Source organism: Pituophis catenifer, unplaced genomic scaffold (genome assembly GCF_029215685.1).
Source record: "Pituophis catenifer annectens isolate HBS135680 unplaced genomic scaffold, rPitCat1.0.hap2 SCAF_1, whole genome shotgun sequence".
NCBI classification, from domain to species: domain Eukaryota; kingdom Metazoa; phylum Chordata; class Lepidosauria; order Squamata; family Colubridae; genus Pituophis; species Pituophis catenifer.
In genome coordinates this window covers 48,260,484-48,286,546 of record NW_027256881.1, presented here as the reverse complement: position 1 = coordinate 48,286,546, position 26,063 = coordinate 48,260,484, and the positions used below count along the sequence as shown (strand labels likewise).

The window sequence follows — 26,063 nt, the reverse complement described above, 5'->3', positions numbered from 1 at the left end:
TTGTACCTTTCCCTTTTGGTTCTCCTGGATGAACTTCTTCAGTGTCAGAGAAACTGTGTTTCAACACAGAAATTTGATTTAGTTCTCTATCTTTCCCCATGACCGCTACTAAGCTTCAAACTGCATAGTTGAGTTCAGTTTGATCAGGCCCAATAGTTTTCAACCAGAAAAATGAAAATTAAATTCTATATACTGTTAATATCTATATGTTTGAGATGACAGATTAGAAGCTTGCTTAGCAGATTTTTTTTACTGCTTCCCAGTATGTAAAGTCCCTAGCAAAGCAAGCTTCTTAGAAGGATAGACAACAGAAGTTCTTGAGTTGATTTTTATTAACAGACCCTACGTTACTGGTTGTTGTTATTGTTGTTGTAACACCACAACTACCATCAACAGATATTGTCCAAGCCTGTATAAATTTATCAAATTTGGATTGAATGTCTTTCAGAGAAATAAAAATAATTGTAGAACTGTAGAACCTGTGATAAGGCAGACCTCTCCTGGTGCCTTTGAAGTAGTCTCTATAGCATGATTACTGAGCGCCTTTTTCTTTCTATTTCTGCCATGTCTTGTAATCGATGGGAGGTAGGGCTATAAGGAACCTTGCTGGATAACATAGAAGAAGGTGAACCTAGTCTTTTGTCAAGCCTCTTTGGGGGGGAAATAGAGTCTTCCTTTCTTGAGCTGAGCTAGCAGACTTGTTCTCAAGCAAGGGAGTACGTATAACTCTATGGGAATCATGGATACAATTTTTTTTGTTGTTTTCCAAACTTGTCTTATTGCTTCCCTAGCTTTCTTTTACACTGTTGAGTGCTGTCTGGGCTATTTCTTAGTTACTTCTTTCCTTTGATGGTCATTTCCAGAATAATCTTGCAAATAGCTTAATTCCATACAACCAGGTTCTTTTGCCTTAATATTTGTTATACTAACAATGTTTTCTTCTAAAGTTAGGATTAAGACAGCTCCCTTTGCTTTCTTCTTACTAAGTAGTCTTTAATCACTTCTTTGATATAAAATTGGCCTGAAGTATAAAAAAAATATGGTGGATGGTTCAGGCCCTCTGATTGGATCTGTCACTGTAGACCTACTGTTAATATTGTGAACACCTTGACTTTTTCAGCCTTCTATGCAGGTTATGACACTTTAAATGTAGATTTCATGGCCCAGTTTTAATGCTTTATCAACTGATGAGAGGCACTTTTCAGATCAGACAGTTCTGTACTTAATGTGAAAATGCAAAATGGCAAAGCTTGCCTAGGTTATAAGGCTTTTGTTGTTGTTATTGTCAGTTGATATGCAGATATGGGGAAAAGAATATATTAGTCAGATTCAAACTGTTTTTGTAATAACTTTTTTTAAAAAAACTACTGCACATATATAAGTCTGTACACACACACACACACACACACACACACACACACACACCTGGTCTTTCAAAATCAAGAGGTGAGAAGAATGATCCTTCCAGAACTCCAAACTATGAATAGCAATATGCAAAATACATTTTGAGGAGCAACATGATTGTTGAAAGCTGGCAGTTAATATCAGTGAATATACTTGTAAAATGCCCTTAGGCAACTGAGTTGACCACTGTCAGTAAATAAACTGACAAGGTAGATGGACTCTTGGTCTGCTAAGTATTTTAAAAAAAAAAATGGGGAAAAGATTGTTTGAAAAGAAACTAAAGATAGAAACAAATTGACAGATATTTTATGTGTGGAATGTATATTTTCAGTAGATTTTGTAATAAGGACTACATTAACTTACCTATTCACTACCCAGAGAATTCCAGTTACTAAACAATTGATACTTTATTAAATAAACAATACATGCTGCTACAAAAGTTAAAAGTAAACAGGTGATAAGCATCTAATTACAAGAAAATTAATTTTTCTTATTGCTTGGATTATGAAGATATAGCAAAGGTTTACTTATTTTTGCAGCTGGATTATAAATGTGCATGCTTCTGTGAGTGTTACTGTATCTAGTAGTTTGATTATGGTATGAGAATAATTTGATTTCACTGTCAGGAGTTATGGCCAGTGAGTATGATAAGTCTTTCTTTCTTTCTTTCTTTCTTTCTTTCTTTCTTTCTTTCTTTCTTTCTCTCTCTCTCTCTCTCTCTCTCTCTCTCTCTCTCTCTCTCTCTCTCTTTCTTTCTTTCTTTCTTTCTTTCTTTCTTTCTTTCTTTCTTATTTCAAATGCTTTGTTCAAGCTTTGAAGACAAAACATTACCCCCTCAAGCTCTGGCACTGAACAGTGGCCTGTTTGTTTTCACAAGCTGAAAATTAAGTGTTCGCATGAGCTCATTTACAGAGAGTGGAGTTGGCAGCATTATCAGGAGTAGAGAAAGGAGCCCTGAAGATGAAAAGCTATTGCAGTGACAGAAGTCTTTATTAGGTTGGGCAGTAATGGAATGTGGTGTACACAGGATAAAGTGACGGCTACCTAGAGCGTTTAGGGGAAACTAGAAGAGTAATCATGTTTTGTGTTGTTCTGAGTCTGGCTTTCTCAGTGATCCTACTGACCCCGGGGGATGTACGGAATAAAAAAAGTCGACTGCATATAAATATACAGACGAAAAAGTAAGGGTGGCATTACATAATCAGACTTTTGCTTGTTCTCTGAGGCACCATATGGCACGGAATCAATGGTGTTCAAAAGAGAAAGGGCAAAACTAAGGACTTTAAATTTAAATGAGCATGGTCAGCAGATTAGTTGCCTGAAAGCAATGCTCACCGAGAACTGCTATTAAACATGGTTTTATTTTGTTAAAGCAGTACATTCATCCTATGGTTCAAGTCAGAGAATCCTTTATGGAAAACACTGAAACCACAGTGAATTCCAGTTCTGGCTGCCTATGCTGTGGAAGGAACTCAAAAATATTTGCTTTTATCTGCACAGATATAATGAGGCATTAGAAGTGATCTGCTCTGTCTCCCTAGCACTGTGCATATTAAAATTCAAACAAATCTTTACGTATTTAACAGATTTATGTGGCCATCCATCTTAAGCAACTCTGTGTGGCTTACAATTTACTCCAATCTTGGAAGTTTGTTTCCATCAGCAGAAGGGACATGCTCTTGGAGTTTTATGTCTCTAAGGCAGAGACTGCAATTCATAAACTCCCCAGTCAAAAGTTTTCAGCTTCTTAATTTCCTATGATTTCAGGGGTAAGTCCAATGGTCATGTAATGTGAGAGAACAATGATAAAATAGGCAAGTTGTTTTTCTTGAAAATCAGTCTTCCGTTTTCTAAAACAGAAACAATTCATTTTTTGCATGTGCTTATATATGGTCAATGACAAGGCAATTACAAAAGAAATAATAGTTTTTTGTTTGTTTGTTTTATTTTGTTGAGCTATAACCGGAAATTACGGTTTCCTGCTGTATGAGTGAGGCTTAGAAACATCCATAATTCCTGATTGCTTTTGAACTTTGGAAGACAATCATCACTATGAAGGCTCCATAGCTTAATGTCATAACTCATGTTTTGTGTGCAGAACATGGAGAAAGCCTGAATATGACTGAGAAACCTTTTATCTGAAATTTTAGATAGACTTTGCCATTCCATGAGGATCAGTATTCTGGTTTTATATGATATAGTTTCCTATATCTCTTTTTTTCTCTCATGCAGAACACAAGACTGCTAAGCAGAAGTCAAGACAGTATTATGCCAACTGTCTTTAATCTTATCTGTATACAAACATATAGACTCTGTATATGTGATTAGAGTTTGGACATTTTACAGGACTTCACAATACCTTGATCCCGATTTCTCCTACATGCATTTAAGTGACCACGAGGATAGGATTGCTCATTCTGGGTTGCTTCTGGCAGTTTAAAAAGTCAAAGAAAGCATAACAATATGTAGCAATGATACATTTTGAAAGGGTCTTTAAAAATATTCATTGCAATAATAATAAGTGATTATACATAAATATATTGAAGATATTACCTAATATTTCTGTTTTAAAAGCAATGGTAACAGACTAATGATGGTATTATTTTTTTTATAATTAACTAGAGTGGATTATATTTTGTTGGGGAAAGGACTAGTTTTCTCCCTCTTCCTTTTACTGCATTTTAGTCTTCATTAAGGTTTATCTTCCTTCTTCAAGCCAATATAAAATCCAAAATTCTTTTGTGTGGGGAAGAGTGCATTCACAAAGCAAAGCCTTCTGAATTATTGGTAGGGGACAAAATAAAGAACTAATTGTCACTCTGGTACTTATAAATTTCAAAGCTGCTATGAAATTCAAATTGAAACCTAAAATGCTTTTATAACCGCCTCTGGTTTTCCAATAGTCATCAAGCAGGCTTTGCTTCAAGTTTCAAATGGCCCATTTTTACAATATGTTTGTTGATGTGTTTGTCTGTGAGAGACACCCTTCTCTCATATAGATAAAGTTCTGGCATAAATCAATCAATCAATCAATCAATCAATCAATCAATCAATCATGACGGTTTCACTAGAGTTTTTTTTTTCCTGAAGACAAATTATGACTTGAAAAACCATAGAAATCCAAGTTAAAGAAAGGATACACATCAGTCTACTCACAGAGACAATAATAATAGTAAATTGAGGGGGAAAAATCAGTTCATTTGATTGTTCCCCCCTCCCTCCTCCCTCTCCTGGTTAATTTACTTAGAGTGAAAAGGAATTGTTTCTCCCTTTTTCTCTGCAAAAGATAAGAAAATTTAAGGAAAATTCTGGTCATAGATAGGATACAAGGTAGTACTTATGTTAGGAGTTGGCCAAAGATGGTGTATTCATATCTTATTTTCACTGTACATCTTTCTTCACTCTGTAGTGTCCAAAGAAAATATTTTATGAGACCATATCTTACATGGACTATTTCACTAAGGCTGTAAAATGATGGCAAGATATATAATCATGAGCAAAAGAAACCATCAGATTTTTGTAACCTGGCACCAATGAAGTAAATTTAAAAACATCACCAAATAAATTTAAGATAGTAAAATAGATGACTCTTTTAAGAGAAAAAAAAACCCCCAAGAATATTAGAAAATTGAATATAACAGTATAAATACACATATAGCCACCCACTCATATACGGCCTGACCTTTCCCTTCAAACAAATGAATTGTAGGTATTATTTTTCATTTCTGTATGAAAAGCACTATTTTGTTTGGAGTTTATCTCCTTGCTATAGAATAATAACAGTTGCAAACAGAAACCAATCCATATTTAATTCACTGATTCTATGCAGCATTTAATTATGCCCCATATAATGTAGATGTTCCCAGTTTGCCATGCATTTTTACAGATTTATTGAATTAAACCTTTACTTTATTTATTTTTTTAAAGTTTTTAAAGTGTAAGGTTCTTGCTCATTGCTCATTATATACTAATCATATATAATGAGCAATGAGCAAGAACCTTACACTGAGGTTGAACAATCCAGCATGGTCTTCCCCTCTGGAAGACTATATTGGTAAAAACTGGAACACACTGATTGTCATAGTTCTTCTTTGTATTATTATGGTTTATTGCATAGTGAGACAGATATTTTGACTTGATACCTTGATATTTTAGTTTGGCATTTTTATCTACCTCTTGAGTCCTTCCCAACAACCCGGGATAAGCAGATGTTATTGTTCAATGGAATTAAAGGTATTGTTTTTAGTTCCAAAGTTCCACAACTGTTCCAAGTAAACCTCTTTTGCAATTGACTGGTGATAATTTTGTCAATGCTGATGATGTTTAAGTGGTGCTCCAGATGTTTTGGGATTGCATTTAAGGACCTATTATTATGGCTTTGCTTTCTTTTTTCATATTCATTCTACTTTTAGTTGCAGGTCTGTATATTTTGTTATTTTCTCCAGTTCTTTCTCTTCTCATTATTATTCTGTCTTAATTGAATTTTCTTTTCTTCACAATGAAATCTCTGATTCATGATTACATAATAGAACTAAAAAGTTCTCCTAATGCTGAATCAAATGTATTTTTGTTATATATCAAACTAGTTTCTTAAGTCGTACTGCCTTACAAATGTTAACATAATTTTAATTGTGCCATTCTAATGTTAACTGGAAAAAGATAGTGTGATAGAGCATATTTTCGTGAGAGTACATGTCCTTGATTTGAAGACTTGTTTCTATCTATCATATATATAAAGTTAAATATATTTCATTACATAAAACTTGATAGTTCGCATACAACTTTAGATTTCCTTCCCAATCTCTTGTCATGACAATTCTGAATATGTACAGTATATTATGTGAATGAAATGAACATTTATTACCATAGATAAATTTCAAGGAGGGGATTGATTGAAGCATTATTTCATGGCAATAAAACCAGAGGCCTCAAAATTGCAAACTGCATATTCTTTTGACTTGTTTATTCAGTTATAAGTAAATGCTACACTAGAGGTAGTCTTATTTTATTAAACTGATAATAATTCTGGCGATTGTTTTATTTTATTTTTTTGTCTTTAACTAAAAATATGTGAATGTTTCTTCTAGCTTTGTTTTTCTGTCCTATAATTCTTTTTTTAAATGTACTGTAAAATCAGTCATGACAATAGTGAAATTTTATTTCACGTGTATTCTATATCACATGTATAAAATGTCACTATTGTCATGACTGATTTTACAATACATCTATATGATCCAATCTACAGATCCACCAAGTTCTATTTATATAAATAGATCTTAGTGGATCTGTATATTGGGTCGTGTAGATGTACTGTAAAATCGTCATGACAATAGTGAAATTTTATAATTTATCTATTTTATATAAATAGATCTTGGTGGAACTGTATATTGGATTGTGTAGATATGTGCAACAAGCAATAGACATGTGGGGACATCATTTTACTTACAGGTGCAAATGAAATATGCAGGAAAGATTCCACCAGGTTATTCATGAAGGAGTAAATCTACTCCCTGCCCTTTACTTTCTGACCAATCCTAATGAAGGAACTACAGGGACTGAAAGGCAAAGGAAACTGTGATGTCCTGCCTCATTTCCCTCCTTTATGTGCACTGATCAATGAAGAATTTTTTGCTCCAGTTGGCCATGGCTGCATTATCCTGGCTGGTGGAGTGATATTGATTTTCTGGCTTGAGAACAAATTGGTATACACATGATATTTATTTTCCTAGGTTGAGAACAAATTGGTGGGCGCTTGGCATTTTTTGTACTTTATTAAAACTAAGTTGAACATAAATAAATTATATAATGAATTAAAATCATTTAGGTTGCCCACTGCCCTTACTAGATATTTGTAGTTGTCCACATATCCATGAAAGTTTTATGAAAATAATTATACTATTCAGTGTTCAGTGCTTCATACTTTAATTTTACCATCTCTACCTTTTCTTAAACCAACCTTTGAGGAGGGGAAGAGTGCAGGGTGAACTCTGTTCCAGTTACTACATAAATAAATTGGGCCAATAGTGGTTTATGAGTCAGTTAAGTTGTGATCTCTGTATAGACAGAAATTTTAGGCTTTCCATAAATTCAAGAGGTTGCTGTACATAAATATAACACATGTTCAAAGAGAAGAGCCTTGGTGGTGCAGCAGACTATAGTGCTGTTAAGTAGCACCAGCTACCTGCAATTACTGTAAGTTCAAATCTCACCAGGCTCAAGGTTGACTCAGCCTTCCATCCTTTCGAGATAGGTAAAATGAGGACCCAGATTGTGGGGGCAATAAGCTGACTTTGTATAAAAAGAACACCGCTTTTTTTTTTCTTTCTCCGAAGACTCAGGGCGGCTTACAATGCGTTAAGCAATAGCCTTCATACTTTTGTATATTTATACAAAGTCAGCTTATTGCCCCCACAAACTGGGTCCTCAATTTACCTACCTTAGAAAGGATGGAAGGCTGAGTCAACCTTGAGCCTGGTGAGATTCGAACTTACAGTAATTGCAGACAGCTGGTGTTAATCACTGCTATCAGTCTGCTGAGCCACCAGGCCCTCCACCAGGCTTGGGGGGGGGGCAAAAGCCCTACTAAGCAGGTATATACAAAAGTATGAAGGCTATTGCTTAATGCATTGTAAGCCGCCCTGAGTCTCCAGAGAAGGGCGGCATATAAATCGAACCAATAAATAAACAATAAAAAGACATGTTACTTGAAATGTATGCAATCAGACAATTTAGTAGCAGATTTTTGCTACCTGCAGTGAGTGCTGTTTTCTGGACAGAAGTTTGAACCTAAATTCTTGTAGCGGGAGCATGCATTTGGTGCTCGTCTATTCATGTCAATCACAAGGATCTTTTTTCCCCTTTCTGGATCCCTGAATGCATCCCAAAGCTTCTAGCTCATAAATGGGGGGAAAAATGCTCAGCTGCATATTATTTTCAAAGTTGATACTGAGATCCTGATTTCATGCTATCAGTACTTCACAGTTGGATTACTGTAATGAATTTTATTTCGATCTCCTCATATCTCATGTGACTTGCTAGTAAATGGTCCAGAACTTAACTGTTAGATTTCTTTCTTTTGAGGTGTCACTGGCTTATCACTTGAATTCTTTTCAATGGAAAGACTTTTCTAGGGTCATTTGAAATCGAGACCTAGTCTTGTCCTTCAAATGACTTCAATAAAGTTTTAGCATTGTGGTTTCTTATCTCTCCTCCCCACCAATAAAGATCATAGCCTGGAATGTTTTGACTTTCAAAATCAGCCTCTCAATAGTTATTAGATTATTTTTGCTTGATTTTTATACTTAGAGTTCTTGATAGTTCTGAAGGAAGTTAGTTTAGACTTCTTTCAAAAGCAAAGATTTCTTTTAGAACAGAGTCAAGTTCTGTTTAAATACTGTAGCAACAAAACTTCTTAAGATTAAGGTTTCTTTCATGGATGACATGAAGTATCACTTTTCATTTGTGGTCACTGATTGGACAAATATCCATTGGCAGTTGGTTGATTCATCATAGTGTAAGTAAAGGACATGCAGTTGAATGGGCTCTTAGCAAAGCTTCTTTAGCCAAGCTAGTATTCTTTCATGGCACATCTTAGTTAATATATGCACACAACCTCATTACCTTATGGTCCTTCATTGATGTACCATTTCAGAACATTGGTAAATGATTAATTACTTGCCTTTATACCCCTTCCATTTAAATGCCTCCTCAGTGTAGGAGAGTAGCTTTTTAGAAAGGCTAAACTGCTTTCTAATTTACTAGTTTGATACCAGCAGAGAATTTTTAACAAGGAAATATTTTCAAGTGTTCACATTTCAGTTTGGGATATCAAACAGCATAAGCAAGTATTTCTGGTGGTAAGAACAGAAGTTCTGCTTCAAGTGTACCCAGGCTCTTTTTGAGAGAAAGAGCAGTGGGGGCCATGGGAGACTCACGTCAACTTTGATAATCAACCTTAAAATTTAGGCATAACTATGGATGTTGTCATCTTATTTTACTTACTTGAGCTCTAGGATTTAATGGAATATTTTAAAAATTACATTAAAACTTAAAATAGAATAGAATAACAGAGTTGGAAGGGACCTTGGAAGTCTTCTAGTCCAACCCCCTGCTTAGGTAGGAAACCCTACACCACTTCAGAAAAATGGTTATCCAACATCTTCTTAAAAACTTCCAGTGTTGGAGCATTCACAACTTCTGGAGGCAAGTTATTGCACTGATTAATTGTTCTAACTGTCAGGAAATTTCTCCTTAGTTCTATGTTGCTTCTCTCCTTGATTAGTTTCCACCCATTGCTTCTTGTTCTACCCTCAGGTGCTTTGGAGAATAGCTTGACTCCCTCTTCTTTGTGGCAGCCCCTGAGATATTGGAACACTGCTATCATGTCTCCCCTAGTCCTTCTTTTCATTAAACTAGACATACCCAGTTCCTGCAACCGTTCTTCATATGTTTTAGCCTCCATCCCCTAATCATCTTTATTGCTCTTCTCTGCCCTCTTTCTAGAGTCTCGACATCTTTTTTACATCGTGGCAACCAAAACTGAATGCAGTATTCCAAGTGTGGCCTTACCAAGACATTATAAAGTGACATTAACACTTCACGTGACCTTGATTCTGTCCCTCTGTTTATGCAGCCTAGAACTGTGTTGGCTTTTTTGGCAGCTTCTGCACACTGCTGGCTCATATCTAAATGGTTGTCCACTAGGACTCCAAGATCCCTCTCACAATTACTACTATTGAGCAAGGTACAATATATACTGTACCTGTGCATTTTGTTTTTCTTGAATGTTCATGTAAAGCTTAATGTTTTAGATGTGAAATCAACTATTTGCATTGGTCATTAAGAAAAAAATGAACCCAATCTTTTTCCATTTTGCCTTCTGTAAAAAGAGGGAAATGCTTAGATCAGTTAGATTGTCTGAAGGAAACAATTCCACACCAACTCTATCATTACTGCTGTATAGATCCTGCTTTGGTTTTTCTTTGTCAGTTATATCAGCCTTTGGATTTAAGAATATAAGAACACGCCTGCTAGACCAGTAGTATCATTTTAGCATTTTGTTGCTTCAGTGGCCATAAACAAGACTTGAGTCTGGTACCACTTTCCTAATCATGAGCTATAATATGAAGGCACTGTAAACCCATCCTGGCTAGTGGCCATTGGTAGCTTGACCTCTCTTTATATCATCCAATTAAATTAGAATTAGCTGAAGGCTCTGATAAATAGTGTCTGAAATCACATCTGGACAGTGAAAGGCTGATTACTCTGTACAGTTTATGTTAATATTCTTATTTCTACATAATTTTGTAGGTCAGAAAGAAAAAAAAGTCCAATTTCAGCTCTAGAATTCAGGAATCCCTGAATGTATCTATTATAGCATCAAAAACCTCATGAAGAGGTTTGTTAAGGATCTGTTGGGAAATGGTCTGTCATATTTATGTTGATTCTTAACATAGTTTAATATTGCACTGGATTACTGTATAAAGCAATTAATTAAGATTTGGTTGCTCATATTTGCTTTTTTGAAATGAATTTAACAGCTGCCCAGTAGTGGCAAAAATATTTACTAATGGGTTTCAGGCAAGCTATATAAAATAGTTCTGAAATTCTGGAGACAGCTCCAGCTATGCTTTATCATCCTAAGTAAATGGGTAATTAGAACTGGGTGTAAAACTGAAATCTTAGTGCTTGCTTGTTAATAATTCAGTGGCTGTAAATTTTGGACCTGATAAATTTTGGTCTCCTGGACAATAAAAGGATTTATTTTATTTCATGAGTAATGACTTTCCTTTAATTACATTAAAGAGGAGATAATGGCAATTCTCCATGCTTAAGGCAACATTGTTATTTGTCCTTTTTTTCCTCATATTAAAACATTCATTTAATCTTGTCCAGGAATAAAATGTTGGAGGCCTGTCAGCATCGGTTTTATAGATAACTCTTCTTTTAAAAAAGATATTGGGTATCATAAGGCTCAAGGGCTGCCTTGCCAGACTCATTTATTTCCATTTACCTTTTGTCAGCATTGCAGATGGAAGACATTCAATTAAATCATGTCACCTGTTACTTGTGATCTAATTTGTATTGTAAATGGCACAGATTAGAATGCCAAGCTTCACGTGCCCCCAACTTTTTGAAATTATGTAGAACAGTAATCCCTTTGGAAACGTTAGGAAAAGTGTGCATATGAGAAGAATCGTTACTTATGCACAGTGTGTTCCAAGGTCCTTGTCAGGTCTTCTAAGATCACATCTATCCTGCTTATTTTTCAATCCATGCTTCAAGCAAGTTATCTTGGCAGGAACAGCCCTTCCATTAGGAAGAGTTAAGTAACCACCTTACACAGCAGGTCCTACAGGTGTCTATGGAGGGCAATAGTAGCAGCCCCACATCATCTGTTCCTCTGCATTAGTGAACATCCCTAAGCTGTCTCTTTGTGTTTAGTTGGAAAATGGATACTCTCCTAGTAGCAGGGTTGAAGAAGGTTTTTGCAGCTGGTCCCATGGACTTTTCTACGTGGACTTGCACTTAGCTAGGTAGCAAAATCTATTAAACTTGGCTGATACTGACAAGTTGAACAGGGTTAATATTTGGATGAGAAACCACTGAAAATACCAAGGCTGTAACACTAGACTAGGAGCTTGAAAATAACATTTATTTATTTTTTATTTATTTTATTTTGTCAAGCATGTATTTTATGACAGGTACAAGTGTAAACATAATTATAAATACATGAAAAGGATACGAATAAAAGAAAACATTAGGACAGGGACCGTAGGCATGCCCCTTACAGACCTCTTAGGAATGTATTCCATTGTTTTAGACAATGTATATGGCTACCCATCTTGCATATGAACTCTAGTAAGCTAATAACAATCAATGAACAATAATATAAAACTTCTAGAAACTAAATGGAAAACAGAATTAAAACAAACATATAATATTTTATAATAAGTTCACAGCACATATTGTTAAAATAAGAACATGGGTGTTAAAGCTAAAAGATTTTATTCTCTTTCTCTCCTTGTAAAACAAATGTGATTGGAATGAAGAAGAGGCATCTTCTCCATTTCAGGAAACTAAAGATCATGGCATAGCTTTGAGATTAAATCCAGTAAATTGATCAGTATTGTGCCTTATTTTTCCAAGAACATCTGATTTTCATATTGTTCTGTGCAGTATTATAGTGAATCTTCTTTCACTTAAAAAGTTATCTACCCCAGTGTTTAAGTCTTGAAGTCAATTTCATTGTTCTTTGGATTATGAGTATTTTTTTTTCTTCTTCCAAAAATATTGTCGGCTTTCTCCTCTGAACATTATATGCTGTACATAGACACATTCATGGACACACTTCACATTTTTACACTGCCCTTACTAATATGCTTCAGACTGCAGATAGCTATCAAGAGACAGAAACCAACTTCCCTTTGCTAATTGTTAATTCAGCAGTAGAGCAGGAAAGCTTTAACATTATCCGTACCTTTTATCTTTTTTGATGACTTAGGATTCCATTTCCAAAAAATTGCCTTGCTGATAGATATGCACTTTTTGTAACTTCATTGCTTCTTAGCTTTACCTGCATTTAGTTTTACCATTGCAGAGCTGAATAATTTCAGACCCATTTAACATTATGTCAAATTTTTGAATTAATCAAATTTATATGGCCACCCATCTCACAAGAAGTGACTCTGGGTGGTGTACAATATTATTCATTATTACTTTTTGTAATAAAAACAAAAATATTTTTAATGTATTGAAATTGATATTTTTGTTTGAGTTTAATAAAAACAGGGAAGGAAATTGTTTTTGTTGTTCAGGCATTTCTACTTGCCAGCCAATGGACATCCTTTTATCAAGATTAACTGCTTTTTTGACCTTTAGGAAATTCAAGCTTGCATCATCAGTGATGCAATTTTTTCCTTTCCTCTTGGTTTTTCCAAACATCAGGAGTCTTGATTCCCTTTAGATTCCCTTTTTGTAATTTCATTGAGCCTGAATTTATTTCATATTATACTGACTGAAGTCCAAAATATTTTTTCCAACATTACAGTTCAAAAACTTTTGTGCACTTTTGATGGTTCAGTCCAAATGCTACAAGGGTTTTTATCTACATTTTTCTGTAATGTACAGTATAGCATTAAAGCCTTAATGTGATCAATAAAGCAAAAATAGACATTTATTTATTTCCTAGATTTATATTCTTCAAAAAGCAGCACATGTAATGCTTGTTCCTCTCATTATTTTCCATAAGTGGCATAATTTAAGATTTTTAAAATTATTTCATTTAAGGTGTTAATTAACATTAGCTAGCATTTTTATTCTTAAATTAACAATGCTATCTTATTCTCCTATATGGGACAATGTTTCAAATGAAAGATTGCTCTAATGCTCCTTCTTTTATCTTTTTAAGTATTGATCCTTTGGGTTATATTTGTTTGTATATTGCCTTTGCTAATCTTGCCTAAACTTTAGTTATGAAATTCAACTTCATAACACTTGCCATATGTATGGAGTGCAATTTTATACTGTGCAAGGTATCACTCCCATGCTCCAAGAAATGCTATTCCAAAATATTGGATATCATTTTAAAATATTGTTTTTATTCTGTACTATTTCTGCTGTTTGGTTATTTGAAATGCTCTGTATTTGCGAATTGCAAGGTGGCCAATTCTAAAAGGGTACTTGACCAAAGACATTGTCATCAGTCTTCCAACATTTCCCAGACTCTCAGAGCCAAGTTGTCCCAGTTTTCTGTTGTTCTTATCATAACCATTATGAGACAACCAAAACAGAAACCACCAGTAGAACTGCCCCCACATCCTATGCTTGTGCTGTGCCTCGTTTCACTGTGGGAAGAACAAGCAGAACTACCTGCAGAATAAAAACACCCAAACACTACCATGGTTTAGAACTTGGAGATAAGAAACCCTCCCTGCACTAAGGAAGGGAGTATAGTTGATATCTTTCTCAAATGGGAAATTGATGCACTTTCTTGACATTTCACATTGAAAATCAGGGAACATCCCATGTTTACAATATATTAAGCCCCCTTTGGTGCTTTTTAAGTGAAAAATGGTTATTACCTTTTTCCTACATGGCTCAGGGCCAGGGTATCTTCAAGACCGCCTTCTACCGTATAACTCCCAACGACCAGTAAGATCCCACAGAGTTGGTCTCCTCCAGGTCCCATCAGCTAAACAATGCCGGCTGGTGGGCCCGTGGGGGAGGGCCTTCTCTGTGGCTGCCCCAGCTCTCTGGAACCTGTTACCTCCTGAGGTCCGGACCATCCCCACTCTATTGGCCTTCTGAAAAACGGTGAAGACCTGGCTTTTCCGGCAGGCCTGGGGCCGTTGATCTCGCTCTTGCGATCTGGCGAGATCTGGCCATGAATGGTGTGAATGAGTTTTAATGTTTTTAATGTTTTAATTTTTAAATGTTTTTTATAATGATTTTAAATGCATTGTGAGCCGCCCTGAGTCTTCGGAGAGGGGCGGCATACAAATTGAATAAATAAATAAATAAATAAAATTGGGATTGTAGTTTAATAGGGAGTAAACTGAAATTTTGGCTTATTTATTGAAATTTTTCAAATAATTGCACAAAGTATTTCAGTTGTATTAAACCTTTCTTTCTTTTTCTTTCTTTTCTTTTTTCATGTTTAGGAGTGCGCTTAGACAGAGTACGTGGTGGTCGCCAGAAGTACAAGCGCAGAATAGATGCAGAAAATAGTCCATACCTGAATCCTCAACTAGTCCAGCCAGCCAAAAAGCCATGTAAGTACCTAGGAAGGCAGTGTAACATGTCATCAATCCATGAAGGAATAGAAACAAAATGGCATACTGTCTTGAATAAATGATTTTTGTCTTTTTTTATTTTTATTACCTTGTTCCTTTTTCAGAATAACTGAAGAAAATACGCTTTGAGGGTAAGAGTTTCATAATGCCCAATTTATGCTATACAAATTTTACATTTCCAAGTTATCTTTATTTTCACTGGTACATAAAATGGGTTGTGCTAGGATCATTAGTTCATTGAAGCTTCTAGTCTCAGATTTTACAAGAATGAAATGTTGTAGTTTTCACTAACTAGATGAATTTGACTGCTCAACCTCTCAATGAAAATGCATTAGGAGCCTCATTAATTTATAGCAATAGAAGGTTGAAACACTACCTGTATTTCAATAAAACAGCAACGTGCTACAACTATGAAATATATTAAGGTAGGGTTTATTTGTGTGTGTAGTTAAAACAGGTATGAGTTTTCTTACATCCAAATGGTACTTAAAAAGCAAGATATAAACTAAAATTAAAGATTTTGCAAATTATACAAATTCATGCATGCTAATTCCCTAAAGAAAATGTAATAACACTCCACGGTATAAAAATCAATTGCATACCCTGTACCAAGAGGAATTGGCAATAAATGCAAATTCTTTCATATGGTACTTGCAAGCTGGCTGCCATTAAGCAGTGGCATAAACCACTGGGGTACAAATGCCCTATTTGAGACAAATGTAATAAAGGGTTTTAAATGCTGCACTGAAGGCCCTTACCTGGTTGTGTCAAAAAGCAGTACGTTGTTTTTCACCTGTCATTCCCCAGCGCAGAATTCTGCTGGGTACAATACGCGTGAGCCATATGGAGACCTAGAAAGCAAATAAATAGGTTCTGAACTGTAAGTGAAAGGGCATTTTAGCGATGTCAGAGGAAAAACAAACCAGTTTTACATAAAATTAAGGCTTAAGTGAACATATGGCATCGTTTCATTTTGCCTTTCCAAAAATCATTATGCTGATTATACTTTCAATTGTCCAATCTGGCATCTTCCACGCAGTCCACATAAGCTGTTCTACCCCTCTGTAAATACAATATAAGGTTGCATTAAGCAGATTTTGCGCATTATAATAAAAAACTTTCTGATAATACAATAAAATTCAATGAACTCTAGTGTTTAATTTCATTAGAGGTTTAGATTTTTTTGGATGCACAGATTGCCAGCTTTTTATTTATTTTATCTTGTGCCATTGAGTTGAATTGCTGACAGCTCGGCCATGCACACACAATTAAGCCTATTTAGCACAGACTTCGGTTAATGCTGCCGGATTGAAAATGTAGGAGATTGAAAGAGTGCAATACAGAAGTGAGAAGTCCTGAGAAAGACATACTGTAATGAATAGGCACTGTCTAAAGAATATTACCACCCTTTTTTGCAACTCCTATTAATTTCAAATCGTATCTTCTATGTAGGTCCATTGGAATTAACAGAGAAGCAGTATGTTGTGTTATATACAGTATAAGAAAGTAACTAGTTCAATTCTAATTTGTTAGGAAGATAAGCTAGTTTACAGCTTTTCACGTAATATTGTAAGAGATTCCTAATTTCCCACCCCCTTCGCAATGAAATAGAAGCACAACTGTTGGGAAATCAACTTCTTGCAAATATAATGAGGAAACAGTAAAATGGCTTTTAAGAAATAAATAGACAGATTTTCTGGATTCTGTCAGGGTTTGTTTTTGTTTGTTTGTTTTTGTTTTGCTAATTTTGTTATGGAAGGTAGGTAGATAAAGGTAAAGGAGTCCCTGGAGATTTTACTCCACTAGTTGTTGCTGGCTATAGGGGGCAGTGCTCATCTCTTTTTGAGCCAGTGAGCCAGTGCTGTCAAAAGACATTTCTGTGGTCATGTTGCTGTCATGGAGTGCTGTTACCTTCCTACTGAACTGGTACCTATTTATCTACTCGCATTTGCATGCTTTCAAATTGTGAGGTGGGCAGGAGCCGGGGTGAGGATGGGAACTCACTCCCTTTATGTGACACTCAGGTCTTGAACCTGAGCTGCCAGCTTTCCAGCCGGCAAACCCAGTGTCTTAACCGCTGAACCACTGCACCGATAGAAGATAGAGCAGACTGTTAAAAAAGCAATATTTGATAAGCCAATCAATTACAGTAATAAAAATATCTCCATTAGTATGTATCTTTTTATTTATTATTTATTTATTAAATTTGTTTGCTGCCCATCTCACCACAAATTTTTCCCAATCAAAATTTAATACTATAGTGGAAAACTCTTTATTGGTTTTCAGAAATTGCTGAAATGCCATTATCTGTAAATCATATAAATATTCATCATTAATCAATTTTGAAAATGGTAGTAGAGTGGGATGGGATGGGATATTTATTTTGTTGCCAGAGCTCCTGCAATTTTGAGACATAAGAACATCTATCTCCCAGGCTTTTTTAATAATATGATTAAAACCATTTTTAATTGTCTGTTCTGTTAATATGAGTATAGGATCTGCAATAGGTAGAATATACCCTCAGTTTTAACACAGCCCTTTTCCATTACATCTCCCACATCAACAGCATTCACAAGTGATGCATTACGGACTTAGTGTTCCTCTTGTCATTTCAAAGAAGCCCTTATTAATAATAATAAAGCATGTTTGATGCAATGCCTTGCAATTGGCTTTTGCATTTGTTTTATGAAGGACTGACATACCTCACCTTTCTGACATACACATTTGTAAAATGCTGGAGACAAATAGATCAGAACTCCAGAATAAATTACACAACAGAGCATTTAAAAAAACCTTTTTGGAATGAGCTTTGTCATTTTAAAAAAATGAGCTGCAATTTCAATACATAGTTAAGCTTTATTGCTGAACCTAGTGGAAACCTCTGCATGTAAGTTGTTGGTTAAATCAGTTAAATAGTTGGAGAACTTTGCTTAACTTGCTTTTTTCCAATTATTAAAAACACAAAAATGATCACAGTTAGTGTGCAAGGCTGAACACTGAACAGGGCCTGGTGGCTCAGCAGACTGATAGCATTGTGATTAACACCAGCTGTCTGCAATTACTGTAAGTTCGAATCTCACCAGGCTCAAAGTTGACTCAGCCTTCCATCCTTTCTAAGGTAAGTAAATTGAGGACCCAGTTTGTGGGTGCAATAAGCTGACTTTGTATAAATATACAAAAGTATGAAGGCTATTGCTTAACGCATTGTAAGCCACCCTGAATCTCTGGAGAAGGGCGGCATATAAATCAAATTAAAAAAAAAAAAATACAACCAGCAACTGTGCCTTGTTTTCACCAAGCTGTGAATGTTTTCAATACATGGTATTTATAGTGGTTACATATTTAAATATATTTGTTATAAACTTTCAAATTTAAAAGAGTAGAATTCAAAGTGTGAGAGAAATTATAGTTTCTTCTCCCCCAGGTTTTCTCAACTTGATCAAGCAGGAGATTAGAGTTCGCTCAACCAGTATTGTGCAACCAGTATTGGTTTGCTCAACCAGTATTGTGCATACATGAATTTATGTATTTCAATGACTTTTAGAAGGATTTTATTTGATGTTTTTCTTGAGGATCTTAAATATATCACCTGTTCCTAAAGTCATATTCTCTCCCCCTTTCCTCTTTAAAGCTGAAAAATTTATCTTTATAAAATATCGCTGTGAAAAAGTTGTCCACAAACTGCAGTGTTCCTTTTAAAATCAAATATTTGCATGACATGAGTAACAGAATAACAGACTTGGAAGGGACCTTGGAGGTCTTCCAGGCCAACATAGTTCTTCTCAATCAGGAAACACTATACCATTTCAGATAAATCGTTGTCCTATCTCTTCTCAAAAACCTCCATTGTTGAATCTGTGGAGGCAAGTTGTTCCACTGATTAATTGTTCTAACTGTCAGGAAATTTCTTCTTAGTTCTAGGTTGCTTCTCTTCTTGATTAGTTTCCATCCCTTGTTTCTTGTCCTGCCTTCAGGTGCTTTTGAGAATAGGTTGACTCCCTCTTCTTTGTGGCAGCCCCTTAGATATTGGAACACTGCTATCATGTTACTTCTAGTCCTTTTTTCATTAAATGAGACATACCCAATTCCTTCAACCATTCTTCCTGTTTTTCCCCCAGTCCCCTAATCATCTTTGTTGCTCTTCTTTCTACTTTTTCTAAAGTCTCAGCATCTTTTTTATATTGTGGTGACCAAAACTGGATACAATATTCCAAGTGGGATCTTACTAAGGCATTATAAAGTGGTATTAGCACTTCATGGAATTTTGATTCTATCCCTCTATTAATGCAGCCCAGATTGTGTTGGCTTTTTTGGCAGCTGCAACACACTGCTGTGTCTCATATTTAAATCATTGTTCACACAAATCTCTCTCACAGTTACTACTATTGATCCAGGTAACCACCTATTCTATACCTGTCATTTGGTTTTTCTTGCATAAATGTAGGACCTTACTTTTCTCTACATTGAATCGTTAGAAGTGAAATCATGTGCATCATGCAAATGAAAATATGGTATGAAGAATTTAAGTTGGTTCTTGTGTGTAATATTCAGTCTAATTGTACGATCTTCTAAATTTAGTGTGTATATTTTAATTTTTTTTCTAGGATTGGTGGAGCTGTATTCTATTGGTTCATTTGTACAACTATTTGTACATTAGGTAGCAATAAGGTCTTAAAGATCTATAGCTTTTCCTACATTTAACTTTATGTCTAAAAAGATCTGCATATTATGAGTTGTATGGTTCTGTTCAGATTTTTCTAAGAACAGAAGAACATCCCTAGCTAATCAAATTCATCTAGGAAGTTCAGAAACAAGACTTCAGCCTTCTCCCACTAGCTAGCTAGCAACCAATATTTTAGATTTATAGCTGGTGATTCAGACTGTTTCTAAGGTAAACAGCTCTCAAGGGTATATTCTAATACCTATTGATAAACTTAACCTCTATTAATTTTTAAAATTTGCTTTCAGAAAGTATCAGAATTGGTAGACATTATCAGATTCCAAAGGTTAAAATATGGACTTCTGGCATCTGAATATAAGTACCTTCAAGAATCTTCCTCTTGGGGTTTTTTTCCACATAACACCTTGTAAATGAATTTTTAAGTTAGCTGATCACATGCATTCCTATAGGATTATGATTATAACAATTTCTTCCATTCTTTTCCTGATCAAATATGGGATGCTGAATGAATGGGGAGGATTGGTTGAATGGGTCCAGCAACCATGGAATAACTAGTCGGACAAAGGAGATTGAAGCCAGATTATGCAGAGAAAAGAGCAACTGGGGATGGGCATGTGGCATTTGTTAAAATTGTAAGTTTGACAGACAATCTGAACAATTGAGGTAGAGCTTCATTTGAATATAAGAGGTAGAAGAATTGAGGTAGAGCTTCAGTTGAAGATCAAGAAAAGAGGTAAAAGATGCTGAAAAGAGGGAATGATGAGGAAGAATTGGGGATAGAAGTGTAGAGTGTAGAACTGAAGATGTTCAAGAGGCTCGGATGATTGTGCGACACAGCTGTGATCATCTGAGCATTTTTTTTTTTTTTACTTTTCTAAAGCATTTTTTTACTACCTATTCGCCCGAACTGGTAGTAAAAAATGCTTTTAAAAAGTTTTTAAAAGGTTCCCAAGATCATGCACCACAGCTGATTTCCCCCTCATTGTTCTACTTACCTTCCCAAGCCTCCTTTTGGTGTTCACTGCGCATGCACACGAAGCACGCATTTGATGTGAACTGCACATGCACAGCGCACACTTGGTGCGCAGCACGCATGCATGGCCAGTGAACCAGTAGCAAACTGGTTCAGATTTCACCACTGAAAAAAAAACCATAATTAATCTAAAGTATCTAAGAAGGATTAGAAGAGATATTCCATCGTACTGTACAAACTATAGTATGGTACTTAGTCATAGTAAAAGAAGTAAAACCATACTGATCTAACAATAACAATTTAAGATAAAACAAGTCATAAAAACCAGGATGTTTGGAAAAGAGTGTTTGTGAACTTTTCAACTCTAAAGAAGAAAGCACTGATGGACTGAAGTAAATATTTTCTCCATTCCTTAGGATGGAGCATTTCCATTGCATAATATTCTGATTCAAATCTGTAGATAGTGGGTCTAAATTATATATGAATCTCTCTACAAGAAGCATAAAATGTTGTATACAATAGTGGCTAAAGTTGTGGAAACCTTTTGGGAAAAGTGTATTTTCTAAAACTAGCTAATAACACCATTTTTTGGGGGGGGGGAGTAGTAAATTATATATCAATGGAAAGATAATTTAATCAAGAATGTAATGCAATAACTTTTATGAAGGATTTGCTATTAGAATAGCAGTTACAGTATAAAGAAGAAAAGTGAAACACGTAGAAAAAACGAGATTTACAAAAATTATCATGTCAGTTAATACTTAGTTGGGTAACCTTTAGCATGAATTGTGGCCATACAATGTCTTCCCATGGAGTGAACCAAGTCTTTTAGTTCTGCAGTTGTTATAATGTGAAACCAAGATTGAATGATTGCTTCTATTAAATGGGTCTATTGCTGGGTCACTTCTTACTAACAAGTTTTTTTTAGTCGGCTCCATAGATTTTCACTTGGGTTAAGGTCTGGGCTAGTCCCAGGCCATTCCAGCAGTGGAATATGATTATCTTGAAACTCCAAAAATAAGTGGTGTTATTAGCCATCAAACCTCAAAAATACACTTTCCCCAAAAGGTTTCCACAATTTTGGCCACTATTGTATATATCTGGCATGGTGACTATCGAAGGCCTTGGAATTCTTGTTATCGGATTTCCTAAAAATGCAATGAAATTAATACTGGTATAATTAGTAAATATGGACCAGTATTTTTTAAACTCAATTTGTTTTGATTCTGTAATGGTGTCCATTTGGTGTAGCATTAATTTTAGCTCCTGTTATATGAGAATAATGACTTCGGTTCATAGTAGGATAATTATCACAAATCATGTATATTTACACAACTCGGCTGTAGTTTTTTTTCCTGCTCAAAATAAAAAATGTTCATTAAAAATGGAACTGAGCAAAAGAATAGGGGCTGTAAAATATTGCAAACAGAATTCTTCACATTAGGTAAAATCTAGTTTTAGTGATAGAAAATGCTAAATGGAGGCAGTAACTACAAATTATAGAGTTCAGCTTTTTCATTTTTATCTGATTTATCCTTATCTCTCTTTTTCCATATGGAAAAGCATATAAGGGAATCCTCGACTTACAACAGTCCATTTAGTGACCGTTCAAAGTTAACAACGGCACTGAAAAAAGTGGCTTATGACCATTTTTCACAATTATGACCATTGCAGCATCCCATGGTCATGTGATCAAAATTCAGATGCTTGGCAATTGACTCATATTTATGATGGTTGCAGCTCCCAGGTCATGTGATCCCCTTTTGCGACTTTTTGACAAGCAAAGTCAATGGTAAAACCAGATTCATGTAACAACCATGACACTAACTTAACAACTGCAGTGATTAACTTGACAACTGCAGCAAGGAAGGTCATAAAAGAGGGCAAAATTCACTTAACAAATGTTTCACTTAACAACAGAAATGGTCATAAATTGATAACTACCTATAATTTCAAATGGTCCAAATAGACTACATTCTCTTGAATGTAGGTGTTATTAGGCTCAGTCTAATGCGGTGGCAACATTTCCTAGATCAAAATGTTCTTAGAATATTCCTGGATAATGAGCTTCCACTTAAAAAAATCTGATTTTTTTAATCCAATCATCACAAATTTAATTCTTACATTTCTTGTAACTCTGGCTTTTGTTAACAAGCAACCTTTCTCTCTTACTGATGGGCAGTGTTGGATACATATGAATAGGAGGATGGAGGGACTGCATATTGCATAAGCCCCAATTTATTTGTTTCCTCCATAGAATTGCAACAATTTCCATCTTCATAATCCCACTCTTTAGACTGGATTTACTTTTGCTGCAACTTTATTATGTTTTTGGCTCTTGTTAAACTTGTCATCCACCAGAGTACCCAGATCTTTTGCTGTAAGGAGGGAGTGAATTCCCATTTTGTTATAGCAGCAGTTGTGGTTGTTACAGAAGTAGAGTAACCTATGTTTTATCTGTTTTTACAGATAACAAGATTGTCTCCCATTTGCTGGTGGCTGAACCAGAGAAGATCTATGCCATGCCTGATCCCACTGTGCCTGACAGTGACATCAAGGCTCTCACCACACTTTGTGATTTGGCAGACAGAGAACTGGTGGTCATTATTGGATGGGCTAAACATATTCCAGGTACATGCTGTGTATGCTTTTTTTAATCGTTTTTATGACATTATTTTTCAAAGTATGTTTTTGCTATTTCAGAATGGCTTGCGTATTCTTTTAATAATTATTACAACAAATGGGATTGTAAATATGACTTCAAAGATAGGTCTAAGGTGTCCTATATCTCTAGCCCTTGTATGCCATTATGCACTTGGTCTAGCTGCTACCTAAGTTTTCCCATTGATCTCTACCTCCAAAAATGAATTCCTATGCCTGGATACAATAAGAAAACCCATTTGACATTTTCTGTATGTGAGTTTCTTTATACTGTTATATGCTCCATGTAAAATCCATGGATTTTTTTTGTTGGAAATCTAAGGGTATCTGGCCAACTGATATTTTTTTAAGGAACATCTAGTAAAAGTGCACTTGAATGTTGAAGTATTAAAGTGGATGTGGTTTTCCTCAGCTTATCCCACCATTGTTATTTCTGCCACTTGCAAGCTAGTTACAACTGTCCTGCTCACACATTGGAACAACACATTGTTGATACTTCTGTTGGGTTATAAAGAAGGAAGGAACTTAAAATATTTTTATTTAATTAAAATAAACGGGGGTAAGTTTAACTGCCACAATGGGGGGCGGGGTTGCCGCTTGAACATTCCAAAGTATGTTAAAGATATGCAAATATTCACGTGTAAGAAAAAAACATGTTTTTCCATTAGCTGCCTTCACTGGAATTGTGGATGGGGTCTATTGCAAACAGACCCCCATCCACACACAGACACGCACAGATATGCACACGCTGATACTTCAGCTCTGATTTGGGATATTCTTTCCCCCCCTAGAGTATTGAGAAGCCTGCATGGATATTATAGCTTTCCATTCCCTTAACTGCTCAGTGAATTAATAGACCAGACAGTTTGCAGAGCTGTCATTTTTTTTTTCCTTCCCTTTTCAAAGATCTTAAATTCAGGAGGTGAGAAGACAAAGAATGAAATACCTATTTATGCTCTAGCTAGATGGAAGGCTGTATTTGTGCATTTCACTCAATGCCCTAAAATAGCTATATCGCTCTACTTCCATCTCTTCAGATCGTTTTTTTTTAAAAAAAGAAGAAAGCAACCTTAATTTTATGATAAACTTAATCTATAGTGAAGCAGTTTTGACTTTTTTCAAACTTCATGTGATATCTAGCCCACTTTCAGAGCAATCATCTTCCCATTCAGAGCTGGTTCAAGGCTTCTTGCAGGCCAAGACAAAGCAGCAGAGGGCACTGTTGGGGAGCTGGCTTTTGAAGCGTGCTCGGAGCCAACCAGAGATAGTCTGTTCACTGAGTTTGTTGACATGAACATGGAGTTCCTTTGATCCACTGAGGGTTCACAATTCAGTATACTAAATACTTCTATGATTCAGAAGCACTCCTACCCAAAAGGTTGCTGTTTCCATTATAAGCCTGCTTGAGCTTTCCAGGTCCATACAAGACTAGATCCTTTTCTTGTTCTGCCACCCCACATGGAAAGGGAATGCAAGAGAGGACCTTTTTTTGGGTGGTTGCTATCAGGTTTTGCAGCTAACTGCCAAGGCAGCATAGTTGAGTTCCCTCTCTGTTATCCTTCTGCAAGCAGGCAATAAAATAAAATTAATTTAATTTAAAAATCAGGTAGGCCTTTGGGAGATAAGCTGGACTGACTGTTAATGTCAGGTTTAATTTATTGGGCATGGTCTGTTTTACTGATACGTTTTAACTGTATCTTTACTTACAAAGATTTTGTCCTTGTGCAAAGGTGCAATCAAAATCCCTGTATTGCTGCTTCTATAAGGATTTTTGCAATAACTTTGTCATATCCTTTGATTTGCAAAATCTCCGATTGTTCAGAATTTTTTCTTAGCTATTTATTTGTGGACCAGAATTCTATATTTTTATTGGAATATCTCTTTGGTCTACTTGTCAAGCATTCTTTTTCAGAAAGAATGAAATGAATTTAAATAGAATAAAAATATGTTTGTTCAGGGTTATATTACTTAATTTTATTGGAATTTTATTGTTATTGTTTTTGTTGTCTATTGAGGATATAAAGTGACTATAGTACAACTAAATTGCTTTTTATTTTTTATTACTACATCTATTGGCGTGGCGGTTTTGTGATTTTTTTCCCCTTCCATATGCATTCCCCACTTAATTTCAACATGTTCCAGAGGATAAAAACACTATTTGGAATAGCATAGCTGTAAATTGGGGGGAAAGGGAGAACTTGTGTTATTAATATTTGAAAAAAAATCAAAAGAAAACAAAAGAAAAACAAATCTTGTCTGGAGTACAAAGTCTCTCACATACTGGATATAATTTAAAATTAATCTACTAATTTTGATTTGATTTCTGGAGATAGAACATGTAGACAATGTTATGACATGTAGATAATGTCATGTAGATAGTAACACTAATGCTTTTGTTATCTACATGACCTAGTTATGTGGCTTTACTTGTTACATGGCTTACCGTGACTAGACACTTAGCATAGGATGTCCATCAGTGGTGGGTTTCAAAATTTTTTACTACTGGTTCTGTGGGTGTGGCTTGGTGGGCATGGCAGGGGAAGGATCATTC

At 35.4% G+C, this 26,063-nt stretch overlaps 1 protein-coding gene across 2 annotated transcripts in view; it reads left to right on the top strand.

The window, feature by feature from the left end:
- Window positions 1-26,063, top strand: part of ESRRG (estrogen related receptor gamma) — a 193,362-nt gene that overhangs the window by 115,491 nt on the left and 51,808 nt on the right. For both annotated transcript variants that reach the window (XM_070949018.1, XM_070949011.1), the window contains 2 exons: window positions 15,066-15,176; window positions 23,321-23,482. In XM_070949018.1, coding sequence (XP_070805119.1) covers window positions 15,066-15,176; window positions 23,321-23,482 — 273 coding nt within the window. The remainder of the gene's footprint in view (window positions 1-15,065; window positions 15,177-23,320; window positions 23,483-26,063) is intronic.